The 22436-nt window shown below is 38.3% G+C and overlaps 2 protein-coding genes and 1 pseudogene across 7 annotated transcripts in view; 2 read left to right on the top strand and 1 right to left on the bottom strand.

The window, feature by feature from the left end:
- Positions 1 to 4734: 4734 nt before the first annotated feature.
- On the bottom strand, positions 4735 to 6989 carry LOC103331236 (rust resistance kinase Lr10-like; annotated as a pseudogene). The gene is made up of 3 exons (XR_016127311.1): positions 6276 to 6989; positions 6116 to 6142; positions 4735 to 6019 (listed from the first exon to the last, which is right to left on the bottom strand). The product of XR_016127311.1 is annotated as a rust resistance kinase Lr10-like (transcript).
- A 436-nt stretch (positions 6990 to 7425) lies between these two features.
- LOC103331235 (LEAF RUST 10 DISEASE-RESISTANCE LOCUS RECEPTOR-LIKE PROTEIN KINASE-like 2.4) lies at positions 7426 to 12850 on the top strand. The gene is made up of 6 exons (XM_008233853.3): positions 7426 to 8227; positions 10268 to 10300; positions 10952 to 10981; positions 11169 to 11201; positions 11312 to 11341; positions 11490 to 12850. Exons 1-6 carry the CDS (start codon positions 7483 to 7485, stop codon positions 12614 to 12616), a joined length of 1998 nt encoding a protein of 665 aa, XP_008232075.3. The 5' UTR covers positions 7426 to 7482; the 3' UTR covers positions 12617 to 12850.
- An 8778-nt stretch (positions 12851 to 21628) lies between these two features.
- LOC148916964 (small ribosomal subunit protein uS14m-like) overlaps positions 21629 to 22436 on the top strand; it is a 55930-nt gene continuing 55122 nt past the window's right edge. For 2 of the 5 annotated variants that reach the window (XM_089053420.1, XM_089053419.1), the window contains exon 1: positions 21629 to 22038. In XM_089053420.1, coding sequence (XP_088909546.1) covers positions 21716 to 22027 — 312 coding nt within the window. In that variant the 5' untranslated portion in view covers positions 21629 to 21715 and the 3' untranslated portion in view covers positions 22028 to 22038. The remainder of the gene's footprint in view (positions 22039 to 22436) is intronic. The other 3 variants (XM_089053418.1, XM_089053417.1, XM_089053416.1) reach the window with 3 other exon arrangements.

Here is a 22436-nt window from a genome sequence, read left to right as displayed (position 1 = left end):
CTCACATGTTGAACTTACAGGTTATTCTGATGCAGATTAGGTAGGAAACATTGATGATAGGAAAAGCACAATTGGAGGATGCTTTTACATAGGCAACAACCTTGTCTCCTGGTCTAGCAAGAAGCAAAATTGCGTCTCTCTTTCCACTGCTGAAGCCGAGTACATAGTTGCTGGAAGTTGTTGTATATAGTTGTTATGGATGAAACAAATGCTCAATGACTATGGCATTTGGCAAGGTAAAATGGTAACGTTTTGTGATAACATGAGTGCAATTAATATCTCTAAAAATCCAGTTCAACACTCTCGCACAAAACACATTGATATTCGTCACCATTTTATTCGTGAATTAGTGGAAGATAATGTGCTCTCACTTGAATTTATCTCTATTGAAAAACAATTAGCTGATATTTTTACCAAACCTCTAGACAATCTTCGGTTTGAAACCCTTAAACAGTTTTTCGGTATCTGTGCTCTAGATTAATTCGGTGTCTACTGCATGTCAAAGCCTCTTCCATGTTTTATGATATTTAAATTACTTTCTGTTTCTATAAATCTGTCCAGCTCGTGCAAGGAATGTTAAGTCGTATCAATCCTGTAATCTTTTGAACGTATTTGATGATCTTAGATTTGGCTCTAGCACTGCATTATCTTGAGAACACACACTCTCAGCTTCACACACAGGTTTCCATTGTCTTGGTGCATGATAGACTTCATTAAATGATCTATGCATCTAGTTTTTTTACAATTGCACACACACACTGGTTTCTTTGAAGTACCTTGAATGTCTCCTCTCTTGCACTTGTCTCTCTTTGGATTGCCATCACACTATTGTACATAAGCTCTTAATTTGTTTATAAAAAAAAAAGGTAGTGACTTCTCATTGCTTAGTAACCGGGCCTCTTGTCTAACCAACATCGAGGTTCGAGTCAACAGGCTGTGATCGTTTGCTGTCCTTGCTTGTCTTTAGAGCCTTCATGATTCGGATTAGTATTTCCTCAAGGGTGCCTCATCACCTAGTTCCTTACAATCATTTGACTTGAGCACACTGATTGACCATCCGCCACATGGATCATGTCAAAAGCTCAGTAAAGTGAGCCACCAAATAAGTACACAAAATAAAAATAAAATACATTCAAATCACAAATAAATTGATCATCATATACGTACTATGCACTCAGTGGATGTGCTATCTTAGGTGGGATCAGTCTTCGGTGGACATATTCTTTGTGCTTAATTGAAAAGAGTTCACTTCACACCTTTGCTTCTTGATGGTAGACTCATTTTGTGCCTTTTATCTTTCACCATGACTATGGTATGCCTCCTCTTTTATCAGTGAGTTTGTGCATCTCGTGTGGTGTCTTGCTTTTGTCCCTGCCACGCCTTGCTTCACATGCGTTTAAGACAGTGATGGGTCTGTTGCTAGTTTCTCTCCTCACTCACAAGCTTGGCATGTTTATGAATGGAAATTAATTATTTCCTCAAGAGAGTTTTGAGTCTACATCTACAGTTTGCTTTATGTATTGTTTGTTTTGTTTTTTATCCTTGTTCTTTTGTTCGCTATTTTTTTTCTTTTAGATTACCAGTTATATTTCGTTTTTTTTTCATTAAAAAAAATTTAAAACATAAAACAAAACAAAAAAAAAACCAAAAAAAAAACCATACGATGCATTTCACGCTGGTTGTTTAAGTTGTGCAGTCTAGGTTGTCTTCTTCCTATCCAATTCGAACCTCAGCACCCATTGCCGCCACCCAAAGGTTCTTGTCTTCCACTACTCATCGCATCTTACCTCCATCACCTCACTATGGTTACCGCTCGAAGCCGTCGGCCTTCCTCTTCCACCGCCCTTGACCACAGCCCTTCTCGCTTCGTGCGTCGTCGATCTACTGTTGATCCTTCTTCAGTCGTCATGCCTGATGCTTCCCTTTCATGATCTTCCTCTTCACGGTGCTCACATTCTAGCACAAATTCTCGTGCTTCCCCCCGTCCGCCGATCTCACACTTCGTGTCTCCCGCGTGCTCTCACCGCTACACTACTGTGGTCTGTCATTGTCACCTACTAATTAAAGAGGACTTTGATCTCTCTAGCTTTGGCTTCAAATTCGTAAACTTTCTCACACGGCATCGTATCTTGTAGTTGGTTCGTGGTTTGCCGCTACCCAACTTCCAGATTGTTCGTGAATTTTATGCTAATTTTCCCGATGTCTCCGCTGCCTCTACTGCTCTGTTCGGACTTGCTGTGCATGAGCGTGGGATTTCTATTCCACTCAGTTTCCACTTTATTTCGGCTGCCCTTGGTCTGGCTCCTATTCGCTCTGGCAATTCTTGTGAGCCGGTTCCATATTTTCTTCCCTGTCATCGGCTAGTGAATCGACTCTATGTGTCTACACCCGAGGTGCTCCCTACCGAGCTCTCATGTGGTATGATGTCTCAGTGGACCCATACTCTATATATGCTTGTGCGCAACTATGTGAATCCCACTTCCCAACATAGGAAAGTGAGTTGGAAAACTGCTCATATATTGTCTTCCAGCTTGTGATTGAGCAATCTGCCAGTGTTGAGTTCCATATCCGTGAAAGCCTCATTGCAAGTGGTGCTGCAAATGCCACTGTTCCGATAGCAAGTCTTGTTCTACCTCGGATTATCATAGCTTTGGCTGCTCATGCTAGTGTCCATGCACTGTTTACAGATGATATTGGCTATTCTGACACCATCAAAGTCAACAATCAGGTTACTTTACATCTCAGCGATGCTCACTGTACTTCTGGTGGGTTCTCCATCGAGCAACGAGCCCTTTTGGATTTGCTCTCTACATCCCATCAAGTGATGCATGCACTTCTTCGTTGCATCTGGGATCGTCTTGACACCTATGATGAGCTGTTGCTGACATTGGCTGGGCACATTCAGCCACCTGATCCTCCTCATCTTACTCGGGCTCACAGCCTCTAAGGTTCATTTATTCCGCTTCTGGATTTGTTCATTTTTTGTAGTTATCTCTGTGTCCCTTTGGATTTCCTACACAAAAAGGGGGAGAATATTTTGTGTTACATATGGGATTTAGGGGGAGTAATTTGACTATCGAAAGTAGAAACATGATATTTAGGGGGAGATAACTTTCTGTTTTGTCTATGGGATCAGAACTAGTAGTAAATTGATTAACCTCCTTACATATGAAGGATTGTTGTTTAATTGTGCCAAGTTGTGTTTCTTATTGTTTCAATTCTATTATGCTTCACTGGTAGTCTATTTGTTGGTGTGCAGAAGTTACAAGAACTGGATATTTGTTTGGCAAAGTAAACGTGTCTGAAATGTAATCTAGGATTTTGTCTAGGACATCCCAAAGGGGGAGATTGTTAGTACGAAAATTGTATTGCCAGTTCCTAGACTCTAGCATAGGTTGAAAATTAGTGTGTGAAGAATTGTTTACTGGACATTTTGGCACAACACATTCAATCTCATACTTCCAAGGCATAACTTAACCAATATGAGAAACTTGACTTTAGGTAAATCATGACATAATCATGTATTCACAATAGGATTTATAGTTGATGTTATATTCAATGTCATTGTGATTTAAGTTAAAATGTTAGCGTTTCCTATAGTGACGTGCACCATGCTCATCTCCTAATTAACTTGTTTTAGGAGATGATTGTTTCTTCATAAAAGTGGTTGTTTGGTGTCATCACTTAAGACTCCATATTGAATCACAATTCATATTCATAATTAGATAGTACTGTGTCTTCTGTTTGGTGTCTAAATGAAGAGACCATATTGGATTAGGTTTGAAAGTCAAAGTTGGAGACAATTAGTGGTCACTTGGGTTCCTCTCTTTTGAGAGAAAACCTGCCTTGAGTAAAACGTTGGGTTTTCCCTTTCAAACTTTTTGAGCTTTCAACGATTGGTTTTTTAGCATATTGAATTTTGAAGAGAAAGCTACTGTGCATATTTTTTAGATAAGTCATCAAGTGTTCCTTGTTTGCTTAGTGATTTATCAAATCCTTTTATCATTCATATTGCATTCATATGCATATCGGTGGCTCATGCAGTTGAGGGCACCGAGACTGTTGTGGCGTTTATCCTCTGGCGAGTTTAAAGCAATCGCGGCCAGTATTGCGTTCAACATAAAGAGTGTCGAAGATCATCCCGTGATAGAAGTTGAGTTTTGAAGAAGTCGATAAACTTTATCTAGATTGTGTATAGGATAAGTGTGTGAGTACTTCTTGTAATTTTGATTATATAGTGGATTTGTTCTGGACTAAGAAGTCCCGTGAATGTTCCCTAGAGGTGGGGTTTTACCACGTAAAATAAATATATGCGTGTTCTTTTACTTTAAGCTCTGCACATTTCAAGATTGATAAGCCATATCAATCCTGCTTCAAAAATCTATTTTTATTTACTGCTAATAATCTCGAATTAGCCAATTTACCCCTCTTTAGGCATTTTTAGTCATCCTACAGGTAATTTTAGAAGACTTGACCAAGTAGGCTTTGAACCTTGGCTTTTGGGAATTCCATACCTTATGGCCTGATTAGTTACTACTTTCTAAAATATACATTTCATTTAACTTGGTATAACCTGCCAGTCAATCTGCTACATGGCTAGGCTCTCCCTAATGAAGTTTTTCTCCAATGGAAATGCTCTAATTACCTTTTTGGGTATCCTAAAGAGTATAAGAGTTATGGACACCACATTTCTATTGGACGATGAAAAACAAAAAAACAAAAAAAGTATCAATATGCAACGGATAGGAATACCAAATTCTCAATAACAAAAAAATAATAATTTATGTCCCTTGAATAAAGTATCTAATACCCAACTCCCTCAACTTAGGCTAGAATTATTACATGTTCAACAAGTTCGAGCACATACGTAGTTAATATTACTTACATTGGTGCGTATACATGTACGTAGACATTTTACTCTAACTCAGGAATTGCTTCTAACTCAAGGCGATTTGCTGGGATGCTTGCATGTGTTGTTGTAGGACCTGCAGAGACAAAAGGATTAGGAGGCATGGCCAAGTTATCTCCTCCTTCTAACATATGAACCACTATTTGCATAGACGGACGATCCACCGGGTGCCACTGGATGCACCAGAGCCCTACAATTGCAAGTGTCTTCGGGATTTTACCATCTCCGTCATCTCCAATATGGATTCGTAGGTCATCTCCTCCTTCTAGAAGATTATAGATCCATTCTGGGTAGTAAATTTCATTTGCGTCCTTTGTGCTTGAACCAATATTCTTCCTTCCTCCTACCATCTCTAGCAACAACATTCCAAAACTATAGACATCTGACTTGTAAGACACATTTCCGAAATTCCTAGAGAACACTTCAGGTGCAATGTATCCCATGGTGCCTCTAGCTGTAGTCATTGACACCATACTTTGATCCTTGGAACATAATTTGGCCAAACCAAAATCAGAAATTTTTGGAGTGAAGTTGTGGTCTAGCAAAACATTATGGGGTTTGATATCAAAATGGAGGATTCTTTGATCACATCCCTGGTGAAGATATTCAATTCCTTTGGCTATGCCTACAGCAATATCATGCAACTTTTCCCAACCAGGAAATTGTTCTTACTGTCCGCTGATGAAATGAAATCCTGCAGCGAACCATTCGGGAAGAACTCATAAACAAGAGCTCGTCTAAATCCATCAGCACAAAAGCCAACCAAGCGAACTACGTTCACGTGGTGGATATGGCCCATCATTCCCACTTCGTTTACGAACTCTTCCCCATTTCCCTTAGAATTGTTAAGTACTTTCACAGCAACAAAGAATTCAGAAGAAAGCTTTCCTTTAAAAACAGTTCCATAGGCTCCTTGGCCCAACTTGTCCTTGAACTGATTTGTGATCCTCTTAATATCTGCGTATGAATATCTGCTTGGCTTGAGAGCTTTGTAATCCTCTAAAAACCTTTCGATTTTCAGTTGATTCTCTTTTTCCTTTTGATCAGCGCTATAGACACGATACACTGCAATGACCAGCACTAAAAGAAGGGATGAACCCAGCGTTGCACCTGCAAGTAAATACAATTCTTGAGCAAACACATATCTTCCAACATCTTCTCGACATGAAACAAAGCAAAAGAAAAGACCAGTCTTAGATAACTCACCCGTTGCCACAAATTCCATTGTTTTGCCTATAAAACATAAACATAATTGGAAAAATCAGACTGTCATGTTTCTGAAAATGACCCTGAACCAGCAAGCAGATATGATTTACTTTGGAAACTCTACAAAATTGAGCAGGATATATGTGAAACAAATCCTTACTTGCTTTCCTCAAGTGAATACATTCAACTTCACTTTTGTTGCCATTATTGTTCAATCTACACCTCTTGCCCTCTGCTTCACATTCGGTACAATTTGGTTCAGACCATTTGAAGCGAAGCATAGAGCTGTCACCTCCAACCCAATTCCCAAATGGAACTGATAAAACATCATACATCCTTGTACAAGACTGTAGGGCAGGGAAGTGCTCAAATAATTCAAAAAAAGAAGAAACGCCATAAACTCTGTAGCCAGGCCTGCTGCTGAGGCAGGGTACTTGATACGCATATATATCTCTTTCAGCAAGTGTAGGACAAAGGAAAAAGGTAACGTTACGTATGTTGGAATCTAATAAGTGGAAGGGGGACACTGGAATGTTAGGGGTTTCTAAGGGCATTAACAGCAGGCAGCCATCTGGGTTATATACTTCGATTAGCCCACGCTTGTAATCTATGCTTTTGACAAAGAATTTTACTAGTGCTACTTGCTCCTCAAGAACCTTCTCCTGTCTACCACTGCATTCAAGGCCAGGATCACCACAACGATGTTCAAGGTGGAACGGGAAATGGATAGCCAGGCCATGATCATCACTGCACTTAGATTCTGCGCACGTATCTTGTCCTGCTCCAACCGCTTTGACGAAAACCATATACAATATGCAAAGGCAAGAGATGAGGAATTGCTGCATTTCTGAGTGGCACTGAATTTTTTCCTGAGCAGATGTATTTGGATAGATATGTCGAGTGCAGCAATGAATTGACCTTGTTCAATCGACCACTCACAAGAAATCGGAAACAAGCTTGGCGCTTTTACAGTAAATAAATGAATTTACAAACCAAGGCCAAAACTTTGACCAAAACAGAAGGAAAACCAAACACAAGAAGTCAACAAAACCCGGCTGAAATGGCACTATAAAATTTTCAATCAACTTTGTCGACCATTTGACTGACTCTCTAACGTCATGGCTTACCTAGGCTTCTAATAATTAAATTGCTTGCTTGCTGCATGACTTTTCTTTTGATATTTTTCAAATGTTATCCAATAGGAAATTTGAAAAGTTCTTCTGGATAGTGTGCTCATACACACATTTACCATCTCTTATAAGAAACTGTCTAAATATTAAGCTAGTTTGAATGCCAAACAACCCCTCTCTCTGCTCTCTGTCTCTCTCTCTCTCTCTCTCTCTCTCTCTCTCTCTCTCTCTCTCTCCATGGAAAGCAGGTTCTTGGCCTTGTCTAGGTGGGTTTTGATAGTAGCACTTCTTCTTGTTGGGTTATCCGGCGAAACTTGTAACGCGAAAGACAACAGTACTAAGTGTACCTCTTCCTGCGGCAATATCCACAACATAAGCTATCCTTTCCGACTAAAACAGGATCCAAAGCACTGCGGCAATGTAATGTATACTCTGTCCTGTGAGAACAACATTACACTTGTAGACCTACCTCCTTCAGGAAAATACTATGTCCAGGTAATCAACTACCACAACCAAACAATCCGACTCGTAGATCCTGGCCTCCAGAACAACAATTGCTCCTCCATGCCTCAAAATTTTCCACGTTTTTTAAGAGATCCATATAGTGTATATAATATATCAGGTTATCTGATATCGACACCTGTATTTTACATCAAGTGTTCGAATCCAGTGAATTCTTCTCTGTACGTGGACACTGCTCCATGCTTGAATATAGATGCTTCTTCTTTGGTCCAACAAAAGACGTACAGTTATGTGAAGGTTGGGGTTATGGAAGTGGGGGATTTGAACGAGGGTTGCAGTGCAGAGTGGTTGGCTTTGGCGCTCTTGAGCTACCCTAAAGGCCACAATACCTCTTATGAATCCGTACACAGTGCCCTCATGTATGGCTTTGATCTTAGAGTATCGTGGCCTGATGAAATAGCTCCTATCTGCCAAGGCCAATGGAGTTCTAATCTTAAATGTTTTCCACACACCATCCCAGGTACGTGAATTCTAGGCCATGGCTATTGACTATGTATGTCTAATTTGTTGCATTTTTAGTTTATGAGAGTGCATAGAAGGAAGTTAGGGGAATTCAGACTTCTCGTGACTAGAAGTATCAAGAAAATACTTGTGTTGTCAAATCACGAATCTAACTTACACATTCAAGAAAGAATAAACATGACAAATGATTCTTATTCGCATATTTGCCAATGTATCAAATAATAACGTCAGATAATCTAGCAAGAGAATGGTTCACTTTAAACTAAAGTACAAAAATTGAAGTTCTTAGTTAAATTTAACTCGGCTTTTCAACTTTACCACTTAAGATAGAAACAAACTGAAATTTCTGAATTTATGCATCTTTTACTCCTAAACTTAAAGTATAAAATTTTCAATTGACAAAAGATACCTGAGGCACCTGCATCCAACAAGAAAACTTACAATGCAAGCCACTATAAGCAGAGCAATAAAGAAAGTACCAACTTTTTAGTTTTTGTCAAATAATTCTTGTAGTTTGTGATTTTTATCATTTTAGTTCCTATATTTCAATTTGATTCATTTTTATTTCGAGCAATTTAAGGATAATTGAGAATTTCTGTCAAATGTGTCCAACTTCTGTTACTTCTTCTCGCACATGTGCTTCTCACACGGAGGGGCAATTTGGTCCAACCACCTATTGCTATTGACCTTGCTCTCCTTTAGCACCAGCCTTTCGACCTGCATCTCTCTCATGATTCAAACCCACTTTTACACGCTCCATCATCATCATCATCCATCACCACCAGGCACCGCCAACTCAACTTTATCTTCTTCTTTTTTTCTAGTCTGAAACTTCAATCCTCCCTACTCATGCCATGATTGACTTTCCCTTTCCTTTTCCCTTCGGTTCTCTCTACCCTGCAACTTCTTCCCTTTTGTAATCCCAAAGAATTCAGATTAAAAAGGGAGCGTGAAGACTGAAGAGTCAGACCAGCCAAAAAAACAAAAGTTTATTGTAGGTGAGGATTATAGGGAGGTCAATCGTGCCGGAGAATATTGTAAATAGCTTCCTAACCATCAAATTCCAAAGCCACCCTTTGCACTCCAAATTGAATGCAAATACTTTGCCAAAACAACCCAGTTACCATAGGAATATTACCTTCATCTTTTTTTCTTTTATTGTTCTTATATATATATATATAAGCAACATTAGAAGAAGGGGGAATCGAATTTAAAACCTAAAATTCAAGATAAATATTCTTAATTATTTGAGATACAAGTCCCTTTCTATACCTCATAGTTAAACATGTTACGGAAGTTTGATTATATATAAACTTGCAACACATGACAAATTTCTCATTGGATAATACTAGATAATCATCTATCAGGTACAGAGGAATTCCTTGGTAAACTTTATTTCCTTGGGTTAAGATGTTGTAACAAATTTCAAGAAAAATAATAAAAGCAGATCTTTAAAAAAATTAGCAGAAACATCCCTAAATTAAGAATTCATACATCATTAGTCACTACGCACCCTCAAGTGAAACTTTTCTTTTCAGTATAGCAGTTGGCTTGGGGCTTATGTTTTGCTTACATAGAGCCAGGTTTATTCTACCTGGATCACCGTATGTCATTGGGACAACAAATAAAGAGTTTCTTTAAAGAAAATCATAGCCTTCTAAATACACAGAGGGTTGAAAAACGGCCCACATGACATCAATCTAATATCCATATAAGAGCACTTCTATCCATGATGCCTTGGCAAATGATAAAGGTAAGTAAGGATAGACGCTGATCACGTGAATCGTGAATAGTGATTGTCCTATCCCGTTTTATTTTCCTTTTCCACCCAATTGTCATGGCAAATAAATGCAAACTATTTTCAGACACAGAGGGGTAAATGGTGTACCGATTCATAACTTTAAGGTTGTTTTTGCCAATTTTTAAAAGACATAGACAAATTGTACATATACCAAACCACAAGAATGGAAAATGTAATTGATCCTTAAGTTTAAAGACTTGGTGTGCTAATATGTTATCTTCTTCTTTGTTCGTGTAGGTTTCTTTCGATTTCTATGCGAGGCTATTTACGGTAAAGGCTCTCTCTTTATCTGGCTATATGTTATTTTTTATTTTTTTAGTGTGAAATGAACCTACAAAAGGAGCTTGTTACGGATTGAAGATACTTTTAATAACATTGAATGAGATTCAGAATAGACCAAATATAAATAAATGTTTCCACATTTCTTAGATTAAAAAAATTGGGAAATGAATTGATTTCAAAAATTATTCAACCAAATAGTAGTTGGAAGCATGCAGTATTGTTGCACCTTAATTTTTTTTTTTTTAAATTAGGTATGTGGTCAGCTTTCTTTAGACTTTTGAACTTATGAAATCCCATGTTCAAATACACTTTAGGCTTGATTCCACTAGGAAATGTAATACTATATCAAAACCCTCAATTAAAAAGTTTAAAATAAGATGTAATTCTCTTTCTAAATTATATGGCAATATAAATAGTTTATCTTGTCTGTGAATTTCATATATAAATTTGACTCTTTCATAAGTGTCCAGATTCACAATTTGACAACAAAAATATTTGTCTTGAAAGAGAACATTGCTCAAAATAAGACATACCAAAACAATTTCTCCATGAGCAATGAGCAGTTTGTGGCTGGAATAGAGGTATTTCAAATTGTAATGACTGGACGTGCTAATGTTGTTTCTTTTTTGGTCACTGTAGTTTTCTTTTCTCGTGGACGCGTGTACATTGGTAAGGACTTTCTCCCCAAAAGTTTCTTTTATTTCTTTTTCTTTTTCTCCTTTTTTTTTCTTGTCAATTACATCACGACAATTGTGAGTGGATACTAATGAACTTGTGATAAAAAAAAAAATTAGGTCAATTCAAACTTAGTCAAGTCTTTGTTTTTACTTACATTTTGTTGTTGTATTTCTTGCAGATAATCCTCTATGGTTTCGGGCCATCAGCATCAGTAAGATCTTGTATTTCTTGCATATAATCAATGCTTTGATTTTGTTCACTTTTCGAAAACCTACAGTCAAGACTTTGATTTTGTCCCCACTTTTGCTATGTTTCTTGCAGGACGTGGATGGGTGCCACTTATTTGCTTCGGTAAGAGCTTGTATATATTACCCTTGAATGACATCAAAGAATACATATTTCTGAAACAAAACAACAAGAAAAATGTTGAAAGCATTAGTTGATCTAACCAATAAATTTGTTTTCTCATGATTCTTTTTGGTGATATATATCTCGTCAGGTTTATTTTTATCAGCAAGACTAATTTTCGGAGTTCCATGTCTAATTGCGTTCGTGATCTATAAATGGCGAAGAAGACATTTGTCGAGTTATAGCATCATAGAAGATTTTCTCCAAAGTGACAACAATTTCTTGCCAATAAGGTACTCTTACTCAGAAATTAAAAAGATGACTGGTAAATTTAAGGACAAGTTAGGTGAAGGTGGCTATGGCTCTGTATTCAAAGGAAAGTTGCGCAGTGGCCGTTTTGTAGCAATTAAACTCTTGGGCAAGCCCAAAGGTAATGGGCAAGACTTCACAAGTGAGGTAGCTACCATTGGAAGGATTCACCATGTTAATGTGGTGCAACTTGTTGGTTATTGTGTTGAGGGATTAAATCGTGCTCTAGTATATGACTTCATGCCAAATAGCTCTCTTGATAAATATATTTATACCAAAGAGGAAAACATGCCTTTAAGTTGCAAGAAAATGTATGAGATTTCTCTCGGAGTGGCTCGAGGGATTGAATATCTGCATCAAGGTTGTGACATGCAAATTCTACATTTTGATATCAAGCCTCATAACATTCTTCTTGATGAGAACTTTAACCCAAAGATTTCTGATTTCGGGCTTGCGAAATTATATTCCGTAGATAATAGCATTGTCTCTTTGACGGCAGCAAGGGGAACAATGGGCTATATTGCTCCTGAGTTGTTCTACAAAAACATTGGAGGTGTTTCGTACAAAGCTGATGTCTATAGTTTCGGAATGTTGCTCATGGAAATGGCAAGCCGAAGGAAGAATTTCAGTTCAATGGTAGAGCGTTCAAGCCAAACTTACTTCCCATTATGGGCATACGACCAATATAACAAGGGAAATGACTTGGAGATGGCAGATTTTAATGAGGAGGAAAAGAAAATCATAAAAAAGATGGTTATAACTGCATTGTGGTGTATTCAAATGAAGCCAAGTGATCGGCCTGCCATGAACAAAGTCATAGAAATGCTAGGAGGAGATGTTGAATGCCTAAAAATGCCCATCAGACCTTTTCTGTATCCACAGGAGATGCATGCAGGTGATGTTCAAGAAAATAATTTGAACTCAATAGGTTCAAACGGGGAGTTAACATGGACTTTGTCAGCTAGGTGATCATCAATTGTTAGAAAATGCAATCATTTTTTTTTTTTATAGACCTTTCCTATTGAGAGGGGCAATAATATACTAAACTCATATATATACTATATTGATGCTAGGACTCAAACCCAGGACCTTACTTGGGAGAGCAATTGTTCCAAACCACTACACTAGTGGGTCCTTTGCATGGAATCATTTATTGTTAAACTCTAGCTTCCTACTATTATTTGGAAAATATTAAACAAAATACATCTTCTTTCTTTGTCTTTGGGAAAAAACTAACTCACTATAAAAGTTAACAACACAGCGTGACAATTGATTGGCTGAAACCTTAGCCTAAAACATGTAACTCTAGAATCCACAAGAAATTTGAGAGAACCTTAGGCTTATTTGATAAACTAGAAATAAAAACATAGCCCTAACCACAGGTAAAGTATGTTTTAATACTCCTAGAAACCCTAGGAATAACAAAAGAATTAAAATAGAAAAATAATAAAGTTTCCAAAAACTGTAAAATAGTAAATGATCTCGGATGCCCAAAAAATCACATACATCATGGCAAAGCGATGAGTTTTACTTGTAAAGTCGTTCTCTTCGAATCTTCGCGTCATGGGCCCAATTCTCTGTTTGAAACCCAAATCTGCAGCTCACCCGATTTGTCTTTGTGTGCGCATCGCTCCAACTCCTCTTCAATTGCTTCTGCCATTTATTCTACATTAGTGCTGACGCAGCGTGACAAATGATCAACTAAACCCTTAGCCTAAAACATGTAACTCTGGAATCCACAAGGAAATATGAGAGAACCTCAGGTTTATTTGATAAACTAGAAATAAAAACATAACCCTAAGCACGGGTAAGTATGTTTAAATATTCATAGAAATACTAGGAATAACAAAGGAATTAAAATAGGAAAATAATAAAGTTTCCAAAATTGTAAGAACTTTAAAACTGAATTTCGGGCTAGTAAATGATCTCGGATGCCCGAAAAAGCCCATACATCCCGACAAAGCAATGAGTTTTATTCATGATGCCACTCTATTCGAATTGAGGTGTCATGGGCCCAATTCTGAGCTCGGAGCCTCAATCTACAGCTTACTCGATTTGTCTTTGCACGCCCATCGCTCTAACTCCTCTTCAGTTGCTTCCACCATCTGTTCTACATCAGTCCCTTCCACTTTCGAAGAACTCGACGTTGAGTTATCATAAGGATAAATTGACTTATCATCATGGAACTCATGTAGATCTGCAACATTGAAAGTGCTCTATATGCCCATTGAAGAAGGAAGGTCCACGACATAGGCATTGTCGTTTTTTTTTTTTAAAGAACTTTGTAGGGCCCATACTTCCTAGATTTCAGTTTGCTATAGGTACCAAGTGGGAAATGTTCTCTCCTCAAGTAAACCATCACAGAGTCTTCTTCCTGGAACAACTTCACACGATGGTGCTTGTCAGCAACGACCTTAAATTTAGTGTTAGTGCTCTCTAGCTTGTCCTTCACTTCTTCCCTCATAGTCTAAACTTGTTCATCCATATTTTCAACAGCTACACTAGTCTTTTGGGCTCTTGAAAGCTTGACCAGGTCAACCACATGCCTCGGCACCAAAGTGTAAACAATGGCAAAGGGTGATTTTCATGTGGAAGAATGAATAGCACTATTGTAAGTGAACCCCACCTGTGCAATATCCCATTACTTCGGCCTGTCTTCGCAAATGTTCCTAACCATGTTTCCGAGGGTTCTGTTGGTAACCTTAGTCTGACCATATGTCTGCGGATGAGCAGTGCTACTACGATTCAAGTCCGTACCAAACATCCTCCACAAGGTTATCCAAAAGTGGCTAAGGAATTTGGTGTCAAAGTTTGACGTAATAGATTTAGGATCACCATGCAACCGCACAACCCCCTTGAAAAACAGTTTGACTATGTTGGAAGCGTTCACAGTCTTCTTGCAAGCAATAAAATGCTTCATCTCGGAAAACCTGCCAACCATGACAAAAACAGAATCGACTCCTCGTTGTGTATGAGGGAGTCCCATAACAAAATCCATAGACAAGTCTTGCCAAATATCATCAGGGACAGGGAGAGGCATATAAAGACTAGTATTTTGGGACTGTCCTTTAGATACCTGACAACTATAGCATTTACGCACAATAGTGCTGACATCTCACTTCAAGTGTGGCAAAAAATAATGCTCCTCCATACTGGCAATGGTTTTTTATCACGGCCCAGATGGCCACTCAATCCACCCCCTTGCAAATTCTGATTCAGTTTCTCCCTTAAAGAAGAAATAGGAGTGCACCAATGGTTGCCCTTAAATAAATACCCATTGTTAACATGATAATCTGTCATCGGCTCATTGCGCACAAGCTTAGCCTATGTTTCTTGAAAATCCTCATCAGTCTCGTATAGTTCCTTTAGAAATTCCAAACCCACAACTTCTTGAACCAAAATAACAAGCAAAGTTGCTTGATGACTCAATGCATCTGCTACACGGTTAAGAACTCCATATTTATGTTTAATAACAAATGGAATATTATGCAGAAAAGTAGCCCACCTAACATGCATCTTATTCACGCTTTTTTGCACCAGATAAGGTTCCCGCTGTTTCAAGGCTTGAACCACTACATAAAACTCCTAGTCATAAATGCTCCATTTTTGGCGTGCTTCATTGAGTTTTTCTAAGGAAAATGCAACCGATCTCTTCTCTTGAGGCAAAATAGTTCCTATACCCACTCCACTCGCATCACATTCGACCTTGATTATCTTCTCAAAAGTGGAAATGGCTAGAACCGGTGATGTGCTCAACTTTTCTTTAATAAGGGCACAGTTTTGGTCTTGCTCTTCACCCCAATTAAATTTTCCACGATTCAGGACTCAGTAATTGGTGCGGTTAGGGTACTGAAGTGGTGAACAAAGTGCCTGTAAAAGGTTGCAAGGCCATGAAAACTCATCACATCACTGGCTGTTTTCGGAGTAGGCCACTCCCGAATGGCTCGCACCTTATCTTCATCCACGTGGATACCATATGCATTAACAACAGAACCTAGAAAAAGTAACTTATGAATGACAAAAGTACACTTTTTTAGGTTAATAAACAGCTTATTCTCTTGCAAAACTTTCAAAACTTCCTTCAAATGTATCAAGTGCTCTTCCTTGGTTTTGCTGTAAATCAAAATGTCATCAAAATAAACTACAACAAATGAACCAATAAAGAGATGCAATACCTAATTAATAAGTCTCATAAATGTGCTCAGTGTGTTTGACAACCCAAACGGCATCACCAACCATTTGTACAATCCATCCTTGGTCTTAAAAGCTGTTTTCCACTCATCTCCAGGTTTAATCCGAATTTGGTGATACCCACTCCTCAAATTTGGAAAACACTTTAGAGCCCTCCACAACATCCAACATGTCTTCCAGGCGTGGAATTGGAAATCTTTACTTGATGGTGATTTTGTTGATTGCACGTCTATCAACACACATGCGCCATGTACTGTCCTTCTTCGGTACCAACAACACTGAAACTGTTCACGGACTCATACTCTCTCGAATAAACCACTTTTGCAGCAAATCTTCTATCTTTTTTTTTCTTCTGAGAATCTCATTCTCCTTAGGGCTCATACGATAATGGGGTAGATTAGGAAGACTAGCTTCAGGCACCAAATCAATTTGATGTTGCATATGTCTCATCGGTGGTAGCTCATTAGATAAATCATCTGAAATCAACTCTTGAAAATCAATTAAAATTTTCTTACCTCTCTAGGGCAAGACACCCTTTAGCAAGGCAGCCAACAACCTCATGACATACACAGGGTACAACATCAACTTCTTTAATATCTTCCTCAAAGTCTTGCTCACTGTTCGACATCACTAGAAAACTCGAGTTCTTTGGCTTTTCTAATTTTCCAAATTCACTGACAAGAGCCATAGCAATCTTGTGGGAACCTCGATTATAAAAATACACATCATCACATCCTTTATGTGTGGCAACTGTATCATACTGCCAAGGATGCCCTAGTAATATATGACTAGCATCCATATCGATCACGTCACATGAAACTTTCTGTTTATAATGCTTGCCAATGGAGATGGGAACTTTGCATACTTCTGTCACCTGAACCACATGTCCTTTCTTTACCCACCTCAGTGCATTCGGAGACTCATGCTTCTATGTTGGGAGCTGTAAATAATCGACCAAATTCTTCAACACAAGATTCTCACAACTGCCACTATCCATAATCACACTGCACACTTTATTATCAAAGTGAACGAAAAAGCCTGTTGTATTGCCCTGCCTCTTGTTTTGGGGATATGCGGACTCTCTGTAACACTAAATTCACCATCTCATCACCATCTTCATCTGCAAATTTTGCTCTTTCATAATCTGCATGAAAATTACCTTCTCATCTCCATCTTCAGTCTCCTAAGCTAGATTGACTTGTTTGTTACGGGTTGGGCACTCATTAGAGTGATGCCTGGTTTGGAACACCTGTAACAAATATCATTCGTCATTCTAGCATACGGATTGCTCCTATTGTTGTGATCTCTTCCCCAATTTCTGCTACTACCTTTGTCACATGGGGTAAAATTCTTTTGTTTATCATTCTTATCACTCTCCCCAGGAACCTACTTCACACCCTTATTTTTCTCCATGGATGGAGCAGAGGATTCATAACTTCTCTTTTTGATATCACTAGTGCTCGACCTAGTACGCCTATCTTTCTCTAGAAATTCAACATTCAATGCCATATTATGAGCCTCATGAGCTGTCCACAAAGTCTAAAGCTCAATTTTCTCATACAAAGAACTTTCCAACCCAGTGATATACCTAGGGACCATTTGACCATCTGTTTCCTCCAAATTATTGCACTCAGTCAAACCCAAAAATTCATCCGTATACTCAGAAACTGTCTGATTGCCTTGGTGGCAATTATGGTATAGCCAATACAGGTACTGCTCATAATTGGTAGCAGGTAGGAATCTCCCTATCATGCTTCATACGGCACCAAGTCTTCATTGCTTACCATGTCGCTGCCATGATTTTTGAAGCTGGTCCTACCATACAACCGCACTACCTTTCAGACCAAAGGCATCCAGCTTCACCATCTTTGTCTCTAGAACCTCCATAATTTCGAAGAAACGCTCCACCTCTACCAACCAGTCAAGAAAGTCTTCAATCTATAGGTGGCCATTAAAGTATGGAATATCATCCTTAATCCGAAAATCGTCCATGTATTGGTTACGATTATTCTGATTACGTGTGATCGAGGGATGTTCCTGTAGTTCTTGTTCAGACTCATTGTCACTCTCAACAATAAGACGTTGTACTCGGGCACCTTCATTACGCTCAGTAGATTCCTATGCCCAACAATAAACGCTAAACCTTTTCCGCTGCTACAAAGAGGGTCTCAAACTCGGCACGAGTAACAACTTCCCTTGTTCCACTGGTCCTATCACCTTCATCTTGGTTGTTCACCAACTGGTCATACCTGCTCTTATGCCAACTGGCGTAGCGTGACAATTGATAGGCTAAAACCTTATCCTAAAACATGTAACTCTGGAATCCACTAGGAAATATGAGAGAACCTTAGGTTTATTTGATAAACTGGAAATAAAAACATAACCATAACCATGGGTAAATTATGCGTAAATACTCTTAGAAACCGTAGGAATAACAAAGGAATTAAAGTAGGAAAATAACAAAGTTTCCAGAAATTATAAAAACTTTAAAACTGAATTTCGGGATAGTAAACGATCTTGGATGCCTGGAAAAGCCCATACATCATGGCAAAGCAATGAGTTTTACTCGTGGCGCCGTTCTCTTCGAATCGACAAGTCATGGACCTAATTCTGAGCTCGGAACCCAAATATGAAGCTTACACGATTTGCCTTTGAGCGCGCAACGCTCCAACTCCTCCTCAATTGCTTCCGCCATCTGTTCTACATCAGCTAACATTTCTTCTATTTCATTAAGGGGATTTTTTTTATTTTAGGAAACTATATACGATAATAATATAAGGGCCCATTTGGTTCAAGGGTAAGCTTTCCACATCAATATCCTTAGCAAATTTAAAAGTGACACATGTCACTCTTTTAAGACTTTTAAAAAAAAAATCACCTCAGCCATTCCTCTGTGTCCTCCTCCCCTGCAACTCAAACCCCTCATATTCTTTCTATTCCCACCTACTCTCTCTCTCTCTCCCCTTGCTACTCAAATTATCTCTCTTTCTCTCTCATCTCTCCCTATTTTCCTCTCTTATCTCACTGGCTCTCTACCTCTCGTATCTCCTTCCTTTTTTCTCCCTTGTTGTCGGTAACAATGGAGGCAAGGTTGTGGGCTAGCCACCTCAGATGTAAATGGGAAGATCACGAGGCAGCCACCTCAGATCTAAAGGCCGACGACGATGTAGGAGAGGGAGAGGGACGCAGAGGATGAAGAATGGAGGATGGGGTGCCGAAGTTGTATTTAGAGAGAGAAATGGCTTGGATGTGTGAATAACAAAAAATGCATTTTTTAAAGGAGATGATTTGAGTAAGAGTGGGTGAGAAGAGAGAGAATGGGAGGGGTTTGAGTTGTAAGGAATGAGGGGTAGTAGAGGTGATTTTTTTTTTCAAAGTCTTAAATGGATGACATGTGTCACTTCTGAATTTGCTAAGGATACTAATGTGGAAAGGTTACCTTGACATCCCCGTGCCAGGGAAGTTTTTCTCGAGGGGGATGTGGGTTGCGAAGGTTGATTTTGGTTTAGGGGGCAAAGAACTATATTAGGAAACTATTACTAACATCATATCATACAATAACCAATTATTAGGAGGAAATCACATGATTGATAAGAATCATGGTTTAAGGTTTAAATTTAGTTTTCTATTTCTTATGAATGTTATTTTCTTAAGCATTTTTTCAAATCCATATGGCATGTTATTATTGAATTTGTGGGATCCACACACATGCCATGTCATCAATCTAACATAAGTTTTGACGGAATCTCACAACATGACAATTTGGATGTGTAAGGTGTAACGTAAAGAATCAATAATGTCACTAGGCTTAATATGACAAAACGTCTCGAGGGTTTACGACACTATCAGATTGCATCCTTAATTTTTTTTTTTTTTTTGTCACACATGGTCCTCAAGGTTAGTATGTGTAATCACAAATAGTCCCTACCATTAGGTTCCGTCAAAAACTCTATTAGTTTGGATTCCTCAAATAATTTTATTTGAGGGACGCCCTTTAGTATACCCTACAAATTTTCAATTATCCAAACCATCTATTTTTTAGGTCTTCATTCATAGATCCAATCGGAAATCGTTTCGACATCCAATTGTGTCCTACAAAATCAATGAACACAATGCTTCAATAAAGTACTAAAATTTCAATAACTCAATTGAGTGGTCAAACAATATCGCATTTGAGGGATCTCTTAATGGAAGCTCTCTATCCATATATATATATATATATATATATATATATCACAAAACATCCCTGAGGTTCACACACCTATCACAAATGGTCCCTACGAAATTCTTTTATTTTTTCATTTAAAATTCATAAAATTTTGGTTTTCTTTTTTAAATTATTTATAAATGAAAAAACCATTTATAGAATAATTTTAATCTTGAGGACCATTTATGAACCCTAAACCCTTAGTTTTTTCATTTTTAAATTGTATGAATTTTAAATTAAAAAATTAAAAAAATTCAAGGACCATTTGTGATAATAGGTGCATGAACCTTAGTGATGTTTTGTGATATATATATATATATATGTCACGTCAGCAAACTAACGGAGTTTTTGACGGAACCTAACGGCAATGACCATTTGTGATCACAAACACTAATCTTGAGGACCATGAATGACACAAAAAATAAAAAAATAAAAAAAAGGATGCAATTTGATAGTTTCGTAAACCTTAGGGATGTTTTGTGATAAAGACCAAATGTGATAATTTCGCAAACTTTAAGGATCATTATCTTCAATTTAAAAAAATTAAAAAGCGTTGAATACAAGGACTTTGCCAGCTAGCATTTTCATATATGCACATTTTCTTGTCTTTTTCTTGTATATTTATTTCACTGAGCAAGAGAAATTTGGAAGATGATTTCATGGCCATGTTAGATTGGAAGATGATTTCATAACCTAATGGAGATGAAAATTAGAGTTGGATAAGTTTGAAGGCCAAGAAAAATTTAAGAGCAAGAAGGAAAAAAAAAGGTTGGGATCTGTGTAGATCATGTTGAAATTGTCTCGTTGACATGGCTTGTTATCATTTTAAAACCCTTTTTGGTTATCATCTTGCCATCCTCCACCACAACTTTTTTGCTCTTATTTTGTAGCAGGTATGACTTCTAATTTCCTTTCACGGGCTAAAGAAACTTCCATATCCAATAAACAAAGAAAAAGCAAACGACTGTGGTGTCTCCAACATCTTTGAGCAAGATAAGATGTGGGTTTGCTACACCACACCGTGAAATTCTTTCAAACATTGAGAGAGAAAGAGAGAAAGAGAGGTGGTGGATTGGGTTTTGGTTCGGCTGCTCTGCAGAATATTATTTATTATTATTATTTTAAGATGAGTTAACAGTTTTAGAATCTGTTATGTGGGATAGGGACGGGCCAACAATTAGTGGATCCGCTCCCCCTAACAAAATATGGGAATTGGAGATAATTGCATTTCCTATTCTTAGTCCTCATTTCCCAGAGTTCTCAAACATGGGAATGAATATCCTTCATTCCTATCTCGTGGGATTAGATATGGAAATTGGGGTTTAGATATGAAAATATGCTGGTTATGAGCAGTTTGAAGAGCTTCTGCAATTGCTTATGGGCTTTGGCGAATATGGAAATGTCGTAACTCTACAGTATTCCAAGGATTACAAATTAACCCGAGTGATACATCTAGTATAATGGTAGCGTAGGTGTGGGAATATCGGGAGGCTGTCTTGCCCAAGGTTCCATGGATTAACGAGACAAAAAATATGGAAATTTATTCCCAAAAAGCCCTTTTTAAAATTAATTTTTGCCAAAAAAACAGTTCACAATAAGCCGTGACTTGTTCCCAAGCTTAAAACCCTACCAAAAACCGAGTTTGCTAGCATTCGACACAAAAGGAAGAAATGTCAGTTTCTGAGGAAAATGCCAATATCCGAGACCACCATCGCCGGTTGCTGGCGGCGAAATACGAGCTGAGACGAAATCTGTACAAGGCCCTCTGCAAGGATCCAAGCCTTCCCAGCGACCTGCGCGAGGAGAACCGCTTCAAGCTCTCCAAGCTGCCCCGAAACAGCTCCTTTACGCGCGTCAGGAACCGCTGCATCTTCTCCGGCCGCGCACGCGCCGTCTACGAGACCTTCCGTATGTCCCGTATCGTCTTTCGTACTCTGGCCTCTAAAGGCATGCTCAATGGCATTAAGAAAGCGTCTTGGTAGCCACCGAACCGGTGCGTTTCTAAGTTCTTCCTCTCCATTGCTTTTATCATTTTTTGTTTTCAATTTTTGTGTTTCCGGAAATGGGTTTTTTAAGAAATTGAAATGGTGTTTATTCGGAGCTTCATGTCCGTTAAATTTCATGCTTGTTTTGTTGCTATTTTTTCGATTTATTTATCTGCCATTTTTTGGTTTCCTGAAATGCCTTTCATATGAAATCGAGACGCAAGTGCTGAGGACGTGACGAAAGTGTTCAATTGGGAAATGAAAATCTTCGTAGCTACTAAAATGCTAAGTTTTAGAGTAGATGAAGTTGTGTTGTTAGAGCTAGAGAGTTTCAATGTGTAACAGGAGTTCAGGTTTCTTGGCTAGTACGACAGTGATGCATCTATATTGAAATTTTTCTTTGCTA

The sequence above is a fragment of the Prunus mume genome, linkage group LG5, assembly GCF_029339155.1.
Source record: "Prunus mume cultivar Tortuosa linkage group LG5, ASM2933915v1, whole genome shotgun sequence".
Lineage (NCBI taxonomy): Eukaryota > Viridiplantae > Streptophyta > Magnoliopsida > Rosales > Rosaceae > Prunus > Prunus mume.
This window is presented reverse-complemented; position numbering and strand designations above follow the sequence as displayed.